At 43.2% G+C, this 20,014-nt stretch overlaps 1 protein-coding gene across 1 annotated transcript in view; it reads left to right on the top strand.

Annotated features, from left to right (window-relative positions):
* The window catches only part of apbb1ip (amyloid beta (A4) precursor protein-binding, family B, member 1 interacting protein), a 29,091-nt gene extending 9,819 nt beyond the window's left edge, over positions 1-19,272 (top strand). The window contains exons 4-13 of the mRNA XM_029755804.1: positions 286-584; positions 1,721-1,798; positions 4,616-4,775; positions 13,111-13,232; positions 14,042-14,116; positions 14,247-14,390; positions 14,988-15,098; positions 17,452-17,550; positions 17,672-17,795; positions 17,986-19,272. Coding sequence (XP_029611664.1) covers positions 286-584; positions 1,721-1,798; positions 4,616-4,775; positions 13,111-13,232; positions 14,042-14,116; positions 14,247-14,390; positions 14,988-15,098; positions 17,452-17,550; positions 17,672-17,795; positions 17,986-18,692 — 1,919 coding nt within the window. The 3' untranslated portion in view covers positions 18,693-19,272. The remainder of the gene's footprint in view (positions 1-285; positions 585-1,720; positions 1,799-4,615; positions 4,776-13,110; positions 13,233-14,041; positions 14,117-14,246; positions 14,391-14,987; positions 15,099-17,451; positions 17,551-17,671; positions 17,796-17,985) is intronic.
* Positions 19,273-20,014: the final 742 nt, after the last annotated feature.

Here is a 20,014-nt window from a genome sequence, read left to right as displayed (position 1 = left end):
TACCTAGAAAATTACCAGAAATTAAGATTGAACCAATGACGCAGAGAGGTAGAAAAAGAGTTACTAATCATACCTTTGGAATATGTCTGGCTACTGTTCAGGCTCTAATTTCAGACAGAGATTAAGATCCAGCCTACACACCAATTATAGCTGTAGGCCTCCGGCTTTCGCTCAGTGCAAAACAAGCAGTATTTGTCTGGAGCTCGTGTCATAGCAAGGTCAAAATGTCCATTGTTATTATACTGTAGCTTGAGCTTCATTTTCTTTTTCCTCTTTTCTACACAGTCGAATCCCTGAATGAATTGGAGGAAAATGACTTGGACGCACTAATGGCTGATTTGATGGCCGACCTCAATGATACAGAGGAGAAGCTGGCGGCGGAGCTAGGAGGGCAGAAAGAGGCTAAAGCGCCGCACCCAGACCTCCCTCCCGCTCCGCATGGGCTCAGCTTCTCGCCAGTCCCCTCACTCTCCACCCCCACCTCAACTGAGAGGGGCCCCAACACCTTTAGCGCCCCACTAGCTGACTCCCCCACACCCATTCTCTCGCCACCTACGCTTCCACAGCATGCTACGCCCTCCATGGTGAGTCAGCTAAGGTTTGACACCTAGGCCAGCACTAAAGGCCTTTAGCTGAGCACAGAGGAAGTAAAGCTACGCTCTACCATGGTTTTAAAGCCTGTCAGCCACATCTCATCCTGACAGAGACAACACAGACTCATTTGATTATATCCACATTTGTTTTTTCACTTCACTGTAGCAGACACTCTTTTCTAGTGCGACTACAACAAAGGAATTGGAAATTGGAATTTAGATCAACACAAACTCATTGTTTACATTAGGTGCTTGAAACAGATACTTGCAAGATGGAGGGCCTGTATAATGAAGCTATCCATGTACTAGATGTCAGGGAAGGGATGGTATTGTATTTACCACCTTCTCACAGTGAAGTCATAGTGAGATTGTTTCCTGGCCCAGGCCACTGGGGCATCTATTACAATACCTCAGAGGGGAAAGCAGGGATTCTGTCTGGAATGGACCAAACACACACATGAATGGAGAGGAAAGAGTAACAGGATCGATAGAGGGGTTAGTGTGAGAGAGTTTATTCATTTAACAGTCCTTCTGACCGCATCCGATGGAGATGAAAAACACCAGGTATCCATCCCAGTCACACATAACAGTACCCATAATAGTGTCCATCATCACTCAGCTCCTGCTTTGCTATTGGTCCATTCAGAGGCATATACTGTATGGAGATGTATGTATCCAGTATATGGCTCTGGGTCCATCATTATCTGACCTCATTCAATAGCCATCAAGCATCATCCGTTTTTCATAACCTATGTTACGTAACATATGACTAATGTACATTATATACAGTAGCAAGGATTTGTTGTGTGTTATAAACTGGTTGGTTCGAGCCCTGAATGCTGATTGGCTGACAGCCGTGGTATGTCAGACCGTATACCACGGGTATGACAAAACACTTATTTTTACTACTCTAATTGCATTGGTAACCAGTTTATAATAGCAATAAGACACCTCGGGGGTTTGTGATGAAAGGCCAATATACCACTCCGTAATGCGTTGTGCCTAAGAACAGCCCTAGTCCTGGTATATTAGTCATATATCACGCTCCCTCGGGCCTTATTGCTTAATTATAAACCTACTGTGCTCTATGTCACTTAATTAAAAACCAATCATTGATTTTCCTTCAGGAAGAAATAGAGGCACAAATGAAAGCAGACAAAATCAAACTGGCATTGGAGAAGCTGAAAGAGGCCAAAGTCAAAAAGGTAAGTAGCAAGACAGAGGATGGAACACTATACAAAATCCAATACATTGTCCCCCAACCAAAAGAGGCATTTCGGGGAGAAGGAAAGAAAACCTTGAACAGCAGTCAAGCTGAATGATCATTCTCTTTTCTGTTTCCATTCATCCTGATAATTGATGTCTGCCTTACATAGGACAAAATGGTTTCCTTCTCGGTGTGATTTGTGGACACTTCCACATCTTCAAAGCAGCCGTCTGCTAAATCACTGACACATGTGGCCTTTCAGGCACTACTGCTAGCAAGAGAGAACATAGCTTGGTTTGTGAAATCTACGATTTTACTCAGATTCACCGCAATAATGCTTTTGAAAATAAACCATCATTAACATTATATAATAGATGTAATGAGCTGTCATAACAGTATCATAACATGACATTGGAACACGTCAAACACTGTCCCTCAGTAGCGGATTGGCAGCTTTTCAGTCAATTGCAAAATAGATGCACTTCTTCAATTAAGAAAGATGAAATCAAGCTACACTAAGGTCTATCTTAGACTGCTGGTGATCTCTCTTCATTTTGGAAAACAGTTCAACTGCTCTAGTTTACTCAATGAAAGATCTGTCAACTTCTAGTCAATCTTTGTTTTCATTTCAACAACTAGATGCCTTGCTTGATACTTTTTTAAATTCAAATGCACTGGGGCTGATCTGCTTGATCCTTTCTTGTTGCAGCTTTATGTTCCCCTGATTGCGGAATCATTGACTCATACTTTTAACCTGACGATTATCTCGGGTGCTAACTCCAGGGTTTGGAAGGTTGCCCATGTGCTTCCTCTCCACAAAGCTGGTGACCCCTCCGACCTAAATAATTATTGCTGGGCATCTGGACTGACGAAATGGCATATATAAGTTAGTTAAGAAGCTGAGAATAAAAATTAGCTTTGCATTTAGAAATAGGTCATGCCTCTCACTAAATAACAGAAAGCAGATCATTCAGTCAACATTCCTGCCGGTCCCAGACTATGACGACACCATCTATATATGAATGCAGCTACCAATACACTGAAAACATTGGATGTATGTAGTTTATCACAGCGCATTGCACTTTATTACGGGCAATAGGTTCAATGCACATCACTGCGTTCTGTATCAGAAAGTAGGTTGGCCCTATTTGAAGTCTCGTAGATTGATGCATTTCTCTCTTTTTGTTTATAAAGCTATTTTACAAAAACTTCCACTTTAGACATACGCATTACCATACCGGTCTCAGGGATGGCTACTCTGGAAATTCCTTCGGTGTCTACAGAGTTAGGTAAATCAGCTTACTTGTGGAATAATCTCCAAAACGTTCGAAAATTGGATGAACTGGTGCATCTCGGGCATTTCAGACAGCTGATTGAGGACCTTTTAAATGAAGAACGTGTTTTGTTTTCCATACTGTGTTTTGCATCTCTGTTTTGTTTTCATATTGTATTGATGTGTATATGCTTGTAATTACAGGGCTCATCTGTAAAAGAGACCTTGGTCTCAGCATGACTCCCTGTCAAAATAAAGGTTAAATGGATTCATTTTTTTATGCCTGAAGCAGTGTGTAAGGTAACTCGATTAGGTAACATTGCAGTCATGTAGCCCTATGTCATGTAGCCCTATGTCATGTAGCCCTATGTCATGTAGCCCTATGTCATGTAGCCCTATGTGCCTAATGGTAATATAAAATGACACTAATGAATGTTCAGGAAACAGACTTTCTGCCTTCTCTGTCCGGTTTCATAGAAACACCTGTCCTGAGCAGAAAGACGTTTCATTTCTCAGTGGTCTGCGGTGTTATTCTCTGTGGTCAAACGCCAATGAGGCCTTTTTCTTTATGTGTTCTCAAGGTTAAATCGAAGGTTCCAGAATGAGCACATTTCCTTTGTGAATCCACTCGTTTGAAGACACCTAGTTCTAGAAGTGATCCATTACACACGCTACTTAACCATATGGTGCACATCCATCCATTATTCTTCTTAGGAAATGGGGAAAAAACCTGATCTAAAACGACAAATCCTCTCCGACGCTATCGTCTTTGAAAGACACATTTTTATGACACAACTTGGCTGACCTCTGGATGGTCTGCGAAGCTTCTCTGCTTCCTAAGTCGGGATCTGTTGCCAGACAACAGGAAGTTCAAGGCCACATGATCCAGGAAGTGTGAGCTTAATTCCAGTCTATTTTGGGCTTTATTTATGGGGCGATAGCAAGACCACAACCGCCGTAGCTCCATAGAGGCTAATGATCATTCAATGCTCCCCTATGACTGCTCAGCTAGCGCCAATGCTAGCGGTAGCGGCTAGCTCTTTGAGGACTGTTATACAACGGTCAGCTGGAATCAAGGCATCTGTATTATTCCCCCCACACCTGTACTGTTTTCTCATCAGCATCATACTGGAAACACACTCTGGGCTATAAAGCTGTCATATACATTAAAGCCTCTGAAATGACACATGGAATGAGTTCTGCATAAGCGTTCATGAAAGAATTATAAAGCTATATGGAGAGGAATATGAAGCTATCAACTGTTTTATCCATACATTATCCATGTACTCTACAGCTTTATCATGCAAGTGAGAAGTCATTTGTTGTGAGCTGTCATGAGTAGGATACACCAGGTGTCGTGAGTCATGATCATAAAAAGCTCACAACTCGTTCTGTAACACATAAATAAAACATGAAACGGCAACCTGGACCGTGTCCTACTGTCATTACACGTATTACTAGGATTTAGTACACAATACATACTTTCCAATGCCGCCAATATTTAAATGTTCATCTCTGTAAATGTCTCTTATCTCTATGCAGCTGGTGGTGAAAGTGGTGATGCATGATGGTAGCTCCAAGACACTGATGGTGGATGAGAGACAGACAGTGAGGGATGTTTTGGACAACCTGTTTGAGAAGACCCACTGTGACTGCAACGTGGACTGGAGTCTGTCAGAGACCAACCCCGAGCTGCAGCTTGGTGAGCCTGATCCTCTCGCCAAACACACACAGACCCACGCATGCACGCACACACAATATATACTGTTTTGTGGTTTCAATGCACTCACTCTATACCACACATACAGAGGGTGATATACCAGGTGGGATTTTATTCAGGTCCAGATGATGGACTGTGTTTTTATTGGCACGATGACAGCCTTGCTGTGGTGAGCACACAATGAGGCGTTGATGTAACGCGCACACACACACACACACACACACACACACACACACACACACACACACACACACACACCAGGCAGGTGGGTTTCATTTCCTGCATTGGACACGGTCGGTCATCCTCCCTGTTATGCGGAAATATAGTTCTCATGACCTCAATCCTCCATCTCTCTACCTCAGCTACTGTTGGGCTTTATAGGCAACATGTTCGTTCAGTCAGCTCATTACCATGTCTTTGGTTTGCTCTGGAGAAGCCCTACTTTTGGGAAAAACATGCAAATCATGATTTACCTGATCTAATACATTTCTGATCATCTGTAATCCTTTCTGGTCTCCTATAACACTAAGCTCATTTCTCTAATTACAGTCAGTTTATGGAGAGTCAAGACAAACCTTCAAACCATTGCCTATATTCTGTAACGGCGGAGCACAACTTGACTTCATGATAATCTTTGAATTCCTGTTAGTGCAATTTGAATACAGTGGTGCATTTGCATGTATTGTAAACCCAAATGGAGATGAGTGGAAAAAGGAACTGACCCTTGGTCAACACGTGGTTTATTTTTTGGCATGAGGTCTATTTGAAGACCAATGTTGGCCACCTCACCCGCATGACATTTTGGACTGCCACATGTTAGCCCTTAAGACTATATTCCATGACAGGGTGTTTCTCTGTTACTCTTGAACAAACCAGAAGTACTGCTGATATGACTGTATGCTCAATGCTCCACTCCTGTCTGTGACACAGATACGCGTCACTCGCAACAAAACTTATTTTTGTTTGAAGGCATACAGTACGTCTGCTTCTATAAAACCTCAAAACATATCTGATCGATTGGAAATGAAATAGATTTTGATCTGCGTCCTAAAACGTCCTTGTGAATGTAATGTTTTACTGTACATGTTACATGGTGCAAATGTTCTGGAAAATTGTCAAATGTACACTAATAACTTACCTTTGTTGGCATTGTAAAGTTAAAGCTGAAGTCTACCCCCTTAAAGTGCCATTTACTTAATCTGATAGCTGATGTTCTGAAAGAGCTGCAAAATCTGGACGCCTACAAATCAACAGGGCTAGACAATCTGGACCCTCTCTTCCTACAATTATCTGCCGAAATTGTTGCAACCCCTATTACAAGCTTGTTCAACCTCTCTTTCGTATCGTCTGAGATCCCCAAAGATTGGAAAGCTGCCGTGGTCATCCCCCTCTTCAAAGGGGGAGACACTCTAGACCCAAACTGCTACAGACCTATATCTATCCTACCCTGCCTTTCTAAGGTCTTCGAAAGCCAAGTTAACAAACAGATCACCGACCATTTCGAATCTCACCGTACCTTCTCCGCTATGCAATCTGGTTTCTGCGCTGGTCATGGGTGCACCTCAGCCACGCTCAAGGTCCTAAACGATATCATAACCGCCATCGATAAGAGACAATACTGTGCAGCTGTATTCATCAACCTGGCCAAGGCTTTCGTGTAACGCGTGTCGTGTGTGGAGGACCAAGAAGCAACAGGGAAGTGTATACTCATCTTTTTTTTAAATATAAGAAGGAGAAACAAAATAAACACATATACAATTAACTGAAACGACACTAACAGTTCAGTCACGTGACAAGCACAAAACAGAATACAACTACCCACAATCCACAATACAAACACACCCCTAATTATAGGACCTTCAATCAGAGGCAACGATAGACAGCTGCCTCCAACTGAAGGCCCCAACACCAATTAACTAAACATAGAAATACAAATGACTAGACAGAACATAGAAATAAACTAACATAGAACAATAACCAAAGCCCTGGACTAATGAATCAAATACCCCTCTCTACATGGACACATACACACAACCACCATGAACCACATAAAACAAATACCCCCTGCCACGTCCTGACCAAACTAAACACTAACAAATAACACCTTTACAGGTCATAACGTGTCATTTCGACTCTGTCAATCACCACATTCTTATCGGCAGACTCAACATCCTTGGTTTCTCAAATGACTGCCTCGCCTGGTTCACCAACTACTTCTCTGACAGAGTTCAGTGTATCAAATTGGAGGGCCTGTTGTTCAGACCTCTGGCAGTCTCTATGGGGGTGCCACAGGGTTCAAGCCTCGGGCCGACTCTTTTCTCTGTATACATCAATGATGTCGCTCTTGCTGCTGGTGATTCTCTGATCCACCTCTACGCAGACAACACCATTCTGTATACTTCTGGCCCTTCTTTGGACACTATGTTAACTAACCTCCAGACGAGCTTCAATGCCATACAACTGGCCTCCAACTGCTCTTAAATGGAAGCAAAACTAAATGCATGCTCTTCAACCGATCGCTGCCCACACCTACCCACCCGTCCAGCATCACTACTCTGGATGGTTCTGACTTAGAATATGTGGACAATTACAAATACCTAGGTGTCTGGTTAGACTGTAAACTCTCCTTCCAGTCTCACGTTAAGCGTCTCCAATCCAAAATTAAATCTAGAATTGGCTTCCTATTTTGCAACAAATCTTCCTTCACTCATGCTGCCAAACATACCCTAGTAAAACTGACTATCCTACCGATCCTTGACTTCGGCGATGTCATTTACAAAATAGCCTCCAACACTCTACTCAGCAAAATGGATGTAGTCTATCACAGTGCCATCTGTTTTGTCACCAAAGCCCCATACACTACCCACCACTGCGACCTGTATGCTCTCATTGGCTGGCCCTTGCTTCATATCCGTCGCCAAACCCACTGGCTCCAGGTCATCTAAAAATTGATTGCTAGGTAATGCCCCACCTTATCTCTGCTCACTGGTCACCATAGCAGCACCCACCCGCAGCACGCGCTCCAGCAGGTATAGTTCACTGGACACCCCCAAAGCCAATTCCTCCTTCGGCAGCCTTTCCTTCCAGTTCTCTGCTGCCAATGATTGGAACGAACTGCAAAAATCACTGAAGCTGGAGACTCATAACTCCCTCACTAGTTTTAAGCACCAGCTGTCAGAGCAGCTCACAGATCACTGCACCTGTACATAGCCCATCTGTAAATAGCCCATCTAACTACCTCATCACCATATTGTTATTTATTTTATTTATTTTGCTCCTTTGCACCCCAGTATCTCTACTTGCACACTCATATTCTGCACATCTATCACCCCAGTGTTTAATTTGCCGTACTGTAATAATTGTGCCACTATGGCCTATTTAATGCCTCACCCCCCTTATCCTACCTCATTTGCACACACTGTATATAGACTTTCTCTATTGTATTATTGACTGTATGTTTGTTTATTCCATGTGTAACTCTGTGTTGTTGTTTGTGTTGCACTGCTTTGCTTTATCTTGGCCAGGTCGCAGTTGTAAATGAGAACTTGTTCTCAACTAGCCTACCTGGTTAAATAAAGGGGAAATAAAAATAAATAATACTATTTTCATTTCCGTGAGACATCCATGTGTTCACCATACACAGCATCCTGCACTGCAACATACCATGCAGATACAGTAATGTAGTTCAATGGGATATTAACTCGTAACCATTCCCTATGGGACACTTTTAGGAGCAAAGTCTCACGCCCTCACCAGCCATTTAATGGCAGTAATAGGCCTGGCCACAGACTACAGCCCCAGAAGCTATTGGCTAACGCTTAAAGCCTGTCTCTGTTTTAATTAGTACTAGTAGCCTGTCATTGAGAAACATGGTGAAACTACAGTTGAAACGCCCAGACATGATGATGAAACACCAGAGTGTGGGTGGGCAATGTGGTGGGAAGAAGCAGAACGTTCTCTTAATAGTTCTCTTAATGTGTTGTAATGCCACTTTAAATCTGTAAGCAAATGAGTGACTTGTCTTTTATTGGGTCCATTTTAAGCGCAATACCATTCTGCGTAGAACTGTAAATGGAGAATTGTATGTTAGTGAAATCTACTTCAAACCATGTGTGTCCATGTGCCGAATACATTGGTCTCGTAAACTATATTTGGTGATATGCTAGAATTGTTTCGAAAAATAACAGTACCTTACAAAACAAAATGAATGTATGCAGTGAAGAGTGTACATTTTCGTAGCTGTGTTTGACATTTTATCAGGGTTAGGGTCACCATTATATTCTACAGCATATTGTTCTGTGAAAAAAAGGTGTTGCAATAATGATATAATATTGATCATACTATCAATAATCTCATTCAACATAAGTACATGTAAAAAGGATTACATGTTGGTAGGCCAAAGGCTTTTTATTTATTTTTATTTCACCTTTATTTAACCAGGTAGGCTAGTTGAGAACAAATTCTCATTTGCAACTGCGACCTGGCTAAGATAAAGTATAGCAATTCGACACATACAACAAAACAGAGTTACACATGGAATAAACAAAACATAGTCAATAATATAGTAGAACAAAAGAAAACAAAAGTCTATATACAGAGAGTGCAAATGAGGTAAGATAAGGGAGTTAAGGCAATAAATAGGCCATGGTGGCGAAGTAATTACAATATAGCAATTAAACACTGGAATGGTAGATGTGCAGAAGATTAATGTGCAAGTAGGGATACTGGGGTGCAAAGGAGCAAGATAAATAAATAAATACAGTATGGGGATGAGGTAGGTAGATAGATGGGCTGTTTACAGATGGGCTATGTACAGGTGCAGTGATCTGTGAGCTGCTCTGACAGCTGGTGCTTAAAGCTAGTGAGGGATATATGAGTCTCCAGCTTCAGAGATTTTTGCAGTTCGTTCCAGTCATTGGCAGCAGAGAACTGGAAGGAAAGATGACCAAAGGAGGAATTGGCTTTGGGGGTGACCAGCGAGATATCGATGGTGGTTATGATGTCGTTTAGGACCTTGAGCGTGGCTGAGGTGCACCCATGACCAGCTCGGAAACCAGATTGCATAGCAGAGAAGGAACGGTGGGATTCGAAATGGTCGGTAATCTGTTTGTTAAGTTGGCTTTCGAAGACCTTAGAAAGACAGGGTAGGATCGATATAGGTCTGTAGCAGTTTGGGTCTAGAGTGTCACCCCCTTTGAAGAGGGGCATGACCGCGGCAGCTTTCCAATCTTTGGGAATCTCAGACGATACGAAAGAGAGGTTGAACAGGCTAGAAATAGGGGTTGCAACAATTTTGGCAGATAATTGTAGGAAGAGAGGGTCCAGATTGTCTAGCCCGGCTGATTTGTAGGGGTCCAGAATTTGCAGCTCTTTCAGAACATCAGGTATCTGGATTTGGGTGAAGGAGAAATGGTGGGGGCTTTGGCGGTTTGCTGTGGAGGGTGCCGGGCAGTTGACCGGGGTAGGGGTAGCCAGGTGGAAAGCACGGCCAGCCGTAGAGAAATGCTTATTGAAATTTTCAATTATAGTGGATTAATCAGTGGTAACAGTGTTTCCCAGCCTCAGAGCAGTGGACAGCTGGGAGGAGGTGCTCTTATTCTCCATGGACTTTACAGTGTCCCAGAACTTTTTTGAGTTAGTACTACAGGATGCAAATTTCTGTTTGAAAACGCTAGCCTTAGCTTTCCTAACTGCCTGTGTATATTTGTTCCTAACTTCCCTGAAAAGTTGCATATCACGGGTGCTATTCGATGCTAATGCAGAACGCCACAGAATGTTTTTGTGCTGGTCAAGGGCAGACAGGTCTGGAGTAAACCAAGAACTATATCTATTCCTATTTCTACATTTTTTGAGCAGGGCATGCTTATTTAAGATGGTGAGGAAGGCACTTTTAAAGAATAGCCAGGCATCATCTACTGACAGGATGAGGTCAATGTCATTCCAGGATACCCCGGCCAGGTCGATTAGAAAGGCCTGCTCGCAGAAGTGTTTTAGGGAGCATTTGACAGTGATGAGGGGTGGTCGTTTGGTCGCAGACCCATTACGGATGCAGGCAATGAGGCAGTGATCGCTGAGACCTTGATTGAAAACAGCAGAGGTGTATTTGGAGGGCGAGTTAGTTAGGATGACATCTATGAGGGTGCCCGTGTTTATGGATTTGGGGTTGTACCTAGTAGGTTCATTGATAATTTGTGTGAGATTGAGGGCATCAAGCTTAGATTGTAGGATGGCCGGGGTGTTAAGCATGTCCCAGTTTAGGTCACCTAGTAGCACGAGCTCAGTAGATAGATGGGGGGCAATCAATTCACATATGGTATCGAGGGCACAGCTGGGGGCAGAGGGAGGTCTATAGCAAGCGGCAACAGTGAGAGACTTGTTTCTGGAAAGGTTAATTTTTAGAAGTAGAAGCTCGAATTGTTTGGGTACAGACTTGGATAGTAATACAGAACTCTGCAGGCTATCTTTACAGTAGATTGCAACACCGCCCCCTTTGGCAGTTCTATCTTTGCGGAAAATGTTATAGTTAGCAATGGAGATTTCAGGGTTTTTGGTGGTTTTCCTAAGCCAGGATTCAGACACGGCTAAGACATCCAGGTTGGCAGAGTGGGCTAAAGCATTGAGTAAAACAAACTTAGGGAGTAGGCTTCTAATGTTAACATGCATGAAACCAAGGCTTTTACGGTTACAGAAGTCAACAAATGAGAGCACCTGGGGAGTGGGAGTGGAGCTAGGCACTGCAGGACCTGGATTAACCTCTACATCACCAGAGGAACAGAGGAGAAGTAGGATAAGGGTATGGCTAAAGGCTATATGAACTGGCCATCTAACACGTTCGGAACAGAGAGTAAAAGGAGCAGGATTTCTGGGCACGATAGCATAGATTCAAGGCATAGTGTACAGACAAAGGTAACGTAGGATGTGAGTACATTGGAGGTAAACCTAGGCATTGAGTAATGATGAGAGAGATATAGTCTCTAGAGACGTTTAAACCAGGTGATGTCATCGCATATGTAGGAGGTGGAACAACATGTTTGCTTAAGGCATATTGAGCAGAGCTAGAGGCTCTACAGTGAAATAAGACAGTAATCACTAACCAGGACAGTAATGGACGAGGTATATTGATATTAGAGAGAGGCATGCGTAGCCAAGTGAACATATGGGTCCAGTGAGTGGTTGGGCTGACTGGGGACACGGCGATTCAGACAGTTAGCAGGCCATTGCTAACAAGCTAACAGTTAAGTAGGCCGGGGCTAAACAAACTAGAAGTTAGCAGACCGGGGCTGGCAAGCTAGCAGTTAGCAGACCGGGTTACCAAGCAATCAGTTAGCAGACCGGGGCTAGTAGTTAGCAGACTGGGGCAGGCAAGCTAGCAGTTAGCAGACCGGGGCAAGCAAGCTAGCAGTTAGCCTTTGGGGGACGTCGCGATCGGGGTAAGTCTGTTTTTGCCTCTTCGTGCGGTGGCGTCGATACGATGGTGGTAGACCAGTCGTGGAATTAGTAGGGTTCCAAGTAGCTCTATGTAGCTAGCAGGTCGCGTTAGCAGAATGGGCCTTCAGCAGACATCGCGCCTGAGGGGCCTGTTGGAATCCTCAGGCAGATTATGTCAGTATTCCAGTCGTAGAGGATCGGCGGGGTTCCGTGCCCCGTACCGGCAATAGAAGGGGTCCGGATATTGTAGCCCAGGAGTGGGCTTCGGTGGTAGCACAGGAGCCCTAGCCGGGCTAGCTTCAGGCTAATTGGTGCTTGCTCCGGGATGGAAACGCTAGCCAGGAGTAGTCACCCGGGATTGCGGTTAGCTAGTTGCGAAGATCCAGATGAAAATGTTCAGAGTTTGCGGTGGGAATCCGGGGATATGGAGAAAAAATATATATGTTCTGGGTTGAGTCACGTTGTTTAAACTGGAGAGAGCTTTCCGAGCTAAAGGTTAGCTGATGACCGCTAGCAATGGTTTGCTGACTGATAGCTGGTAGCTGGTAGGTAGTTAGTTGGCTAGCTTCAGTTGAGGGATTCCAGATCCGAAGTAAATAGAAATAATTTAGAAAAAACCCCAGATCCACGCCACATTGGGCGAGGCGGGTTGCAGGAGAGTATTTTGAAGTTGAGGTTTAGGAAAATAGTTAAAAATAGTAAAAAGATATATACAAGGGACACGACAGGACAAAGATGTCTGACTGCTACGCCATCTTGGTGAAGGCTCCATCTTATCATTATTTGACTGACCCCTGATAGATTATTTTCCAAGGACTAACATAATAGCCACTTAGAATAGATGAATAACAGATTATTGTGTGAGCTCTGTGTTCCTTTGTATTGATAGAAAGGGGTTTTGAAGATCACGAAAACCTAGTAGACCCACTGTCTGCATGGACAAGGGACAGTGAAAACAAAGTTATCTTCCAAGAGAGACCAGACAAATATGAAGTCTTCAAAAACCCTCAGGTGAGTTTTTCACATTGCTTTTTCAAACTGCAATGACTTTCTAAGTGTATCATTTGTGCTGAGTAAACATAGAACAAATACACATCCTGCATAGCTATCATTAGAAATGCCTGTTCCATAAGAAGAATTGAAAAAGATTTTGCCGACTGCCCTGATTTCAAATAAAGTGAGGTGGTCTGGTCATGATATCCTGACAGCTCAATACTCAGCAGACCATTTTTCTTTGCCTCTCTGTTTTTGCAAATCAATCTCTCCATTTTTTCAACTCTGGTTACTTTCAAATGTTTGCTCAATCATGAGATATCCTTTCAAAACAGACAGACCCCTTTATGTCATCTTCATATTAATGCATCAAACAAAATGTCCGCCAGTGAAAGACATGGCAATTTAATAATGTTGAAACAATGTTTATTGTTCCAACAGAGCCCTTTTGTAATGTACTAATGCGTTTTGGCTGTTGGCAGCGAGAGGCTGTCGTATCATATGCAGGCCTGAAGTGTATGGAAAAATGTGTGAGGGATTGTCTCATTTCTAAAATACTACATTGTGTATTCTTACAATTATTAAGTGCTTTCCTTTTTCCGTGGAAACATGATTACCGTGTAAATCCGTGTGAATATAAGAAAATATAATTTGACTTAAATCCCTCTTGAATAGCATGGCTACTATTCCAATCCAAACTCTTCACATCAGTTAAGATAAAGGTTGAAGTACCATGCGGGATTTTTTGTTGTTGTAAAATGTACATGACCCTAAAGTTTTGACTTATTTTAACAGGCATGGTAACGCTAATATTTTTCTCACGATAGAACTTTTATCTGTGGAAGAAGGACAAGAAAACTATCAAAGACATGAAAGACAGAGACAAGGAGTTACTCGTGGAGGTAAATAACACAAACACCACCACGTAGACTAGACCATTGAAAAGAAGTGAGACTTCATGTTGAGTGACAGTTTCCAATGATGTGACCTTTCTGTGACTTCTTGCTCCCTTCCTGCCTCCTCCCCACGCAGGAGAACTTCTGTGGGACCTCCATTATCGTGCCTGACTTAGAGGGGGTGCTCTATCTCAGGGAGGACGGCAAGAAGTCGTGGAAACAGCGCCTCTTCCTGCTGCGGGCCTCTGGAATTTATTATGTACCCAAAGGGAAGAGCAAGGTCAGCAGATCAAAGTTCAGAGGTCAAAGGGACATCTTGGGCTACAACCCAGATAAAGAAAACACATCCACTGGCTATATGGCCCAGTCTGTCTCAGTTCAGTGTGAACAGAACACTGTACACTCCCAGCTAACCCAACATACACACACAGTTGCTATGTGATCAAAAGTAACTCTTTTCCCCGCAAAAAAAAAGGTAAGATAAAAAAGAAGTCTGAAAATCTCAATGTCAACTGAGACCTTAATGAAATGGCTGGGAGGTTCTTTACTCTTGGACTACAAAGTTATAGTGCTAAAATACTTTTTGCCATATCAACCCCTTATTCCCTTCAAGCCACTCTAAAAATACAACTGGAGTATTTTCACCTCACTGGCTACCTATATTAACTTACATCTTTCATCTTGTGGCAACAGTTATTCATACACACGCCATTCATACATTACCTCCTTAAATGTTACTCAACTGTAAGGCTACAGTGGCTACTGGCTCTTGTTGCAAGGCATTGATTAAGTGATCACATTATTTGAAGTTGGGCTTTAGCATTCGAACACAATACTGTCATTCAAGATTCAAATTTGACTACCTTTTTCTCCACAGACATCTCGTGACCTGGTGTGTTTCGTCCAGTTCGACAATGTAAATGTGTACTATGGCAAAGAGTTCAAAAACAAATACAAGTCCCCAACAGATTTCTGTTTCGTTCTGAAGGTGAGTGAACAGTTGATAGCACTTTTTTGGAAGGACGACCCCATTTTAGTCTCACAGCTTAAAAGTCACAGTTAGTACAAGGTAGATAAAGAGAGAAACTACATGAGTGCTTCTCTTCCCCAATATTATCTTCAATTGCTACGTAAATTTTTTGACTTTTAAATAAATTCTATATACCCATTGATTCTTGATCGATGCCTCATTAGCTTCGTTCAACTGTCGTACCCCATCAGAACCCAAAATATAACCTTCTTTTACTCCTTCGTTTGTAAATATTGTAATTCTAAACAAACACTGTATAGTCTCAAAACATGGTTAAGACTATAATTTTGGTATCAATGGTCAGTCCTTGCATCCATAGCTCTGTCTATGAATTTGAGAGTGGTTACATTTTCTCCAGCCCCATCCCACAGCTTTACACTATTAACAGTAGCTTGGTGTCCTCTTTGTTATTGTTTGAACTGCAGATTGCTCCTTTAAACCGAGCTTAACTCTTCCACTATGAGCTACTGTAATAGTCTAAATATTGAATAGCTTTATTTGGAAAGGTATCTCATATGCTGCAAGTGTAAGTACTATGCACGAACATATTAAATAAGCATACAGTGAGGGTTTTGTTTATTATAATTGTAAATAACTCGGGTATATTTTTATGTCACTCTACAGACTGGTACTGTGGTCAACCCGACAGCTGCCTCGCTGGAATTGAGAACTTCAATATATAGTAACAGTTCATTACTTTCAGGAAGTGAAAAGTCCCCCCTTTTTATAGGCCATTTAATTCACAAGTGAGTTAGATAAAATGAATGGCATGAGGAACACTGTAAACGTCGCCAAAAATGGTTATTTGGTCTGTAGCACGTTAGTCATAGTAGAGTATTTGTCTTGGAAGCGATATATTGGGCTCTCTTCAGTTGGCTCGGTTTCACATTGTATCTTTCAATAAGATCCGCACTTCTTCTCAGAACAAGAGTTCCTCACTGATTTGAAAAAACGAGAATTGGATGGGTTGGTGGTTATAGTCTTTTAAGGATCTGAAACTGTTCTTTCTTTTCTTCCCTCCTCTTGGAAACACTTGAATCAGCAACAACCATTATTCTCTAGGTCTGGGAGGTGTTGGGAATCAAAGCCAAAGAGCTTAGAGAGGCAAGGAGACCGAATTACATTTCACTGAGAGATATCCCCCCCAAGGCCAGAGGGTTGAAGAAGTGAGGCAGAAGGAAGATGATCTCAGTCAATGCAGCAGACAGGTTGGAACCCTGGGCAGGTTTAGCAAAGGTCTCTAATGTCTAGCTCTGCATTGGGTCATCAATGCTCATACTGCATCGCTGAAGGAGTGAAACGGAGCCAGGCATTTAGACTCAGATGTTACAGAGAGCAATAGTAATGGCATCTTTTTGTAGGCATTAGTGGAGACCAACTCCACCATGGCTCGTTGGCAAAAGCTTATGGGGAAATGAATGCGGTTTTTGTAGAGTTTTTCGATAAAAGCCGAAAATAAGGTCTGTGGTAAACACAGGAACCAAATGTAGAACATGCTAACTCATTTTCGTTTTTTGGGACTACAAGCTGGACAGTTCTATTATCTTACTATAGTGTGACACAACCAATGTTAACTGGGTTCAACACTCCAAAGTTTCAATCACAGTATATTACCCACACAGTAGTGGTTACATCTGTCCAGTGGTGAGCTTAACAACACTGAGAGACCAAAACAAAGACCAAAACAAAATGCACTGGCACACAATTTTAAACAAACTGTGACCCCTAGTGGCACTACCAGACACATTCTGCTTCATAGTGGAAAACACTTAATCATACCAATCAGTGTGTGGTAACGGCCCTACAGTGGTAACGGCCCTACATTTTCTCTCAGATAGACAATGATCTCATACAAACTGCTGTGTTTGAACAACGGCCAGGGGAGAAAGCATGACTCGGTTCCCTCCTTTACCACCCTCTGTGATGGATGCAGTGCCATAACTCTATCAGCCGGGTGGACATCTCAGTGTTGGACGTCTCCCATGTTATCTGGGAGGCACATGAGTGCTGACTGTCTGATTTTCACCAGCTTTTCAGTAACACATTCAATATGGAGGAGTTCCCTTTCTTAAATCTCACAGCTGTCATCAGTCTGTAACCCTTAATTCTGCTAACGTGAATATCTGATATTTTTATGCAATCTACATTAGAGGACTTTAGAGATCATATGGCTGGAATCACCCCCCCCCCCCCAAAAAAAAAACAACAACATTGGAAGCTCATACAACCCTCATTGGAGGTGACGCAATCGTTTTGTCTCACTGATTCGCTACCCTAAAGATGTGTCCTTTCTCTCCATCCCTAACTTCAGCACCCCCAGATCCAGAAAGAGTCTCAGTATATTAAGTATCTGTGCTGTGACGACGCCTGGACCATGAATCTCTGGGTGACGGGGATACGCATCGCAAAGGTGAACGCAGACAGCTCAACAGCCTGTATATCTAAGGCACAAACATAAACGGTGACGTGTTAGGCAGAGAGGGTTCGGTGGTCTTGCGTGTATTGTAACGGTTGGTGTTTGTCCCTCTCAGTATGGGAAGTCTCTGTACGAAAACTACAAAACTTCGATGAAGAAGGCTGCAGTCACCGCCGCATGGACCAACCGCGCCGCCGCTACTACGTCCATTCCGTCAACACCTTCCCCTACCACGAATGGTTAGTAAACACCCTTTCTGCTGGTAGAAATGAGCTGTGAGCAAAAAGATTATCAATGGATAGATCATCGTTGTTTTACTATACTGGGTGTACAAAGTCACCCTTCAAATCAAATTTGAATTCATGACTGTATTGATATGATGAAAGATCTTATTTATTGCTTGTCTGTTTCTCTCTGCTCTTCTCCCAGCCAAAGCCTCTGGTCAGGCCAATGGACATGCTCCCCAGCCCCCTGCAGAACCTGTGGCCAAGGTTGGCAATACACTGCCTCCACCACCACCCCTGTTACCTACACAGATCCTACCCCCGCCACCCCCTGACCCAGTGCTGCCCCCACCACCACCGCCCCTGGCTACCAAGAGAGGCCCACCAGCAACCTCTGTCCCACGACAACTGCCCAGCCTGCCCACCCTGCCCACCAGCTTCCCCCCATCACCGGCATCCATGGCCAACCTCCCTCCACCACCTCCATCTCTCTCCCAGGACGACAGCTCTGAGTCACCTCCAGACTTCCTCCCTCCCCCACCTCCAACTCTTGGATTCGGTCCAGGTGCCGGCTCGTTACCCCCTCCACCTCCAGTCAGCTTCCTACCACCACCACCACCGGACCCAGGTTTTCCCCTACCACCTCCACCACCTGATCCTGCCTTCTGCCCTGTGACCAACAGGGGTTCCGTACCAGTACCTCCACCTCGCCAGTCCTATATAGGGGCTGGAGCACCCCCGCCTCCACCTCCGCCCCCACCTGCCTCGGCAGGGTTACAATTGACCCCGTCGGTGAGGAGAACAGGCCCCCCTCCACCCAAGAGGACTACACCACCGCTAGCAGCGCCCGGGGGCGGGGACTTCATGTCAGAACTAGCCAAGGCTATGGCTAAGAAACGTGGCAATCAGTAAGCAGGGGATTGGTGCACACACTTAACCCTTACATTCAGGAAAATCAACCACCGGTGACAGTAGTTGATACAGACTTTTAAAGCAAAGAGTATTACAGATCTGATTTAAGAACAGCAACTACTTTATGTTTACTGAACTGTAAGTGATACATTAGTTGGGAAGTTATTTGTTTGTGAATCGGAGAGGCTTTTACATCAAAGAGATTTATTAGACTACTGTGTAAAGTGGGGTCACTTGCAAGAAAAATATTCATGTTAATCACCAACTGAGAGGCAGAAGGAGGCTCAATGTTAGAGAAGCCGGCCAGTAAGTGTTTTGCCGGTTCAAATCCGTTGGCCGACAAGGAAAATCTGGCGGGAGTCGGCAACCAGTTGGAGTTGATCTTGACAAATGTTGTTGCAGTTGATCCAATGACTTTATGTACTGTACATACTGTAACTAGTTCTGCATTTCGGTGGAGGGTAATGTTTAAATAATGTATAAATACACATTTATCATCAAGATCATTTTACTCCGATGAACAGACGGGTTTCCAATCTTCTCTTGTCTGAATAAATATATTATACAGTACAGCAAATTAATATTCTGTCCTCATTTCTTGAAACCTAACATCCGTACAGATTGTGTGGGTAACAAAACCTACTCTAAGAGACTTTCTTTGAACGATTGGAGGGAATGATAAACTTTGTCTCCTTTAAAAAGGAGAGGGCACCGTCTGCCATTAGCTGGATGTATGTGACATATGTAACATGCAGCCTCAACCTCTGGGTTGCAATTCACATGTCATAATGAACCAGTGATAAGACCCCCTTATGCATAATCCCCAACCAATACTCCACACTGTATAGTTGAGATTCCAGGCAACATTTAAGGGAGATAATGTTCTCTAGGCTAGAGAGTATTACTGTTCTTGTGTTTCAATGTCTGTTGGAGACGAGAGAGACCCGATGGCGTTTTGTTTTCTAAAGCATGAAAGGATAAATTAGCTCCTTGCACGTTTCTGTATTCAAAAGGACATTTCATTTAATTCATTACACATTTATTACGACACCACACATTTATTACGACATCACAGTGTTTCCAAAACAGCTTCTGATAGTTCCCTTTCCTTTCTCATCTTGAATTACATGAGGTCAGCAAACAGGGTTACGTTCATGGTCATCCGACAGTTGCGTGAACATGTATACGTGCAAGTACTGAACTAAGTGTATAATTGCAGATTAATTCCACCATGATGGCTATGTAGAGGTGAACTGCAGTCAAAAGATGCTGAGCAATGTTGAAACTGGTGTTGAAGAGATTTGTGATCCTGAATACACCCA

Source organism: Salmo trutta, chromosome 6 (assembly GCF_901001165.1).
Source record: "Salmo trutta chromosome 6, fSalTru1.1, whole genome shotgun sequence".
NCBI classification, from domain to species: Eukaryota; Metazoa; Chordata; class Actinopteri; order Salmoniformes; family Salmonidae; genus Salmo; species Salmo trutta.
The sequence above is the reverse complement of the archived record's forward strand: the minus strand, read 5'-3'. Positions and strand labels throughout refer to the sequence as shown.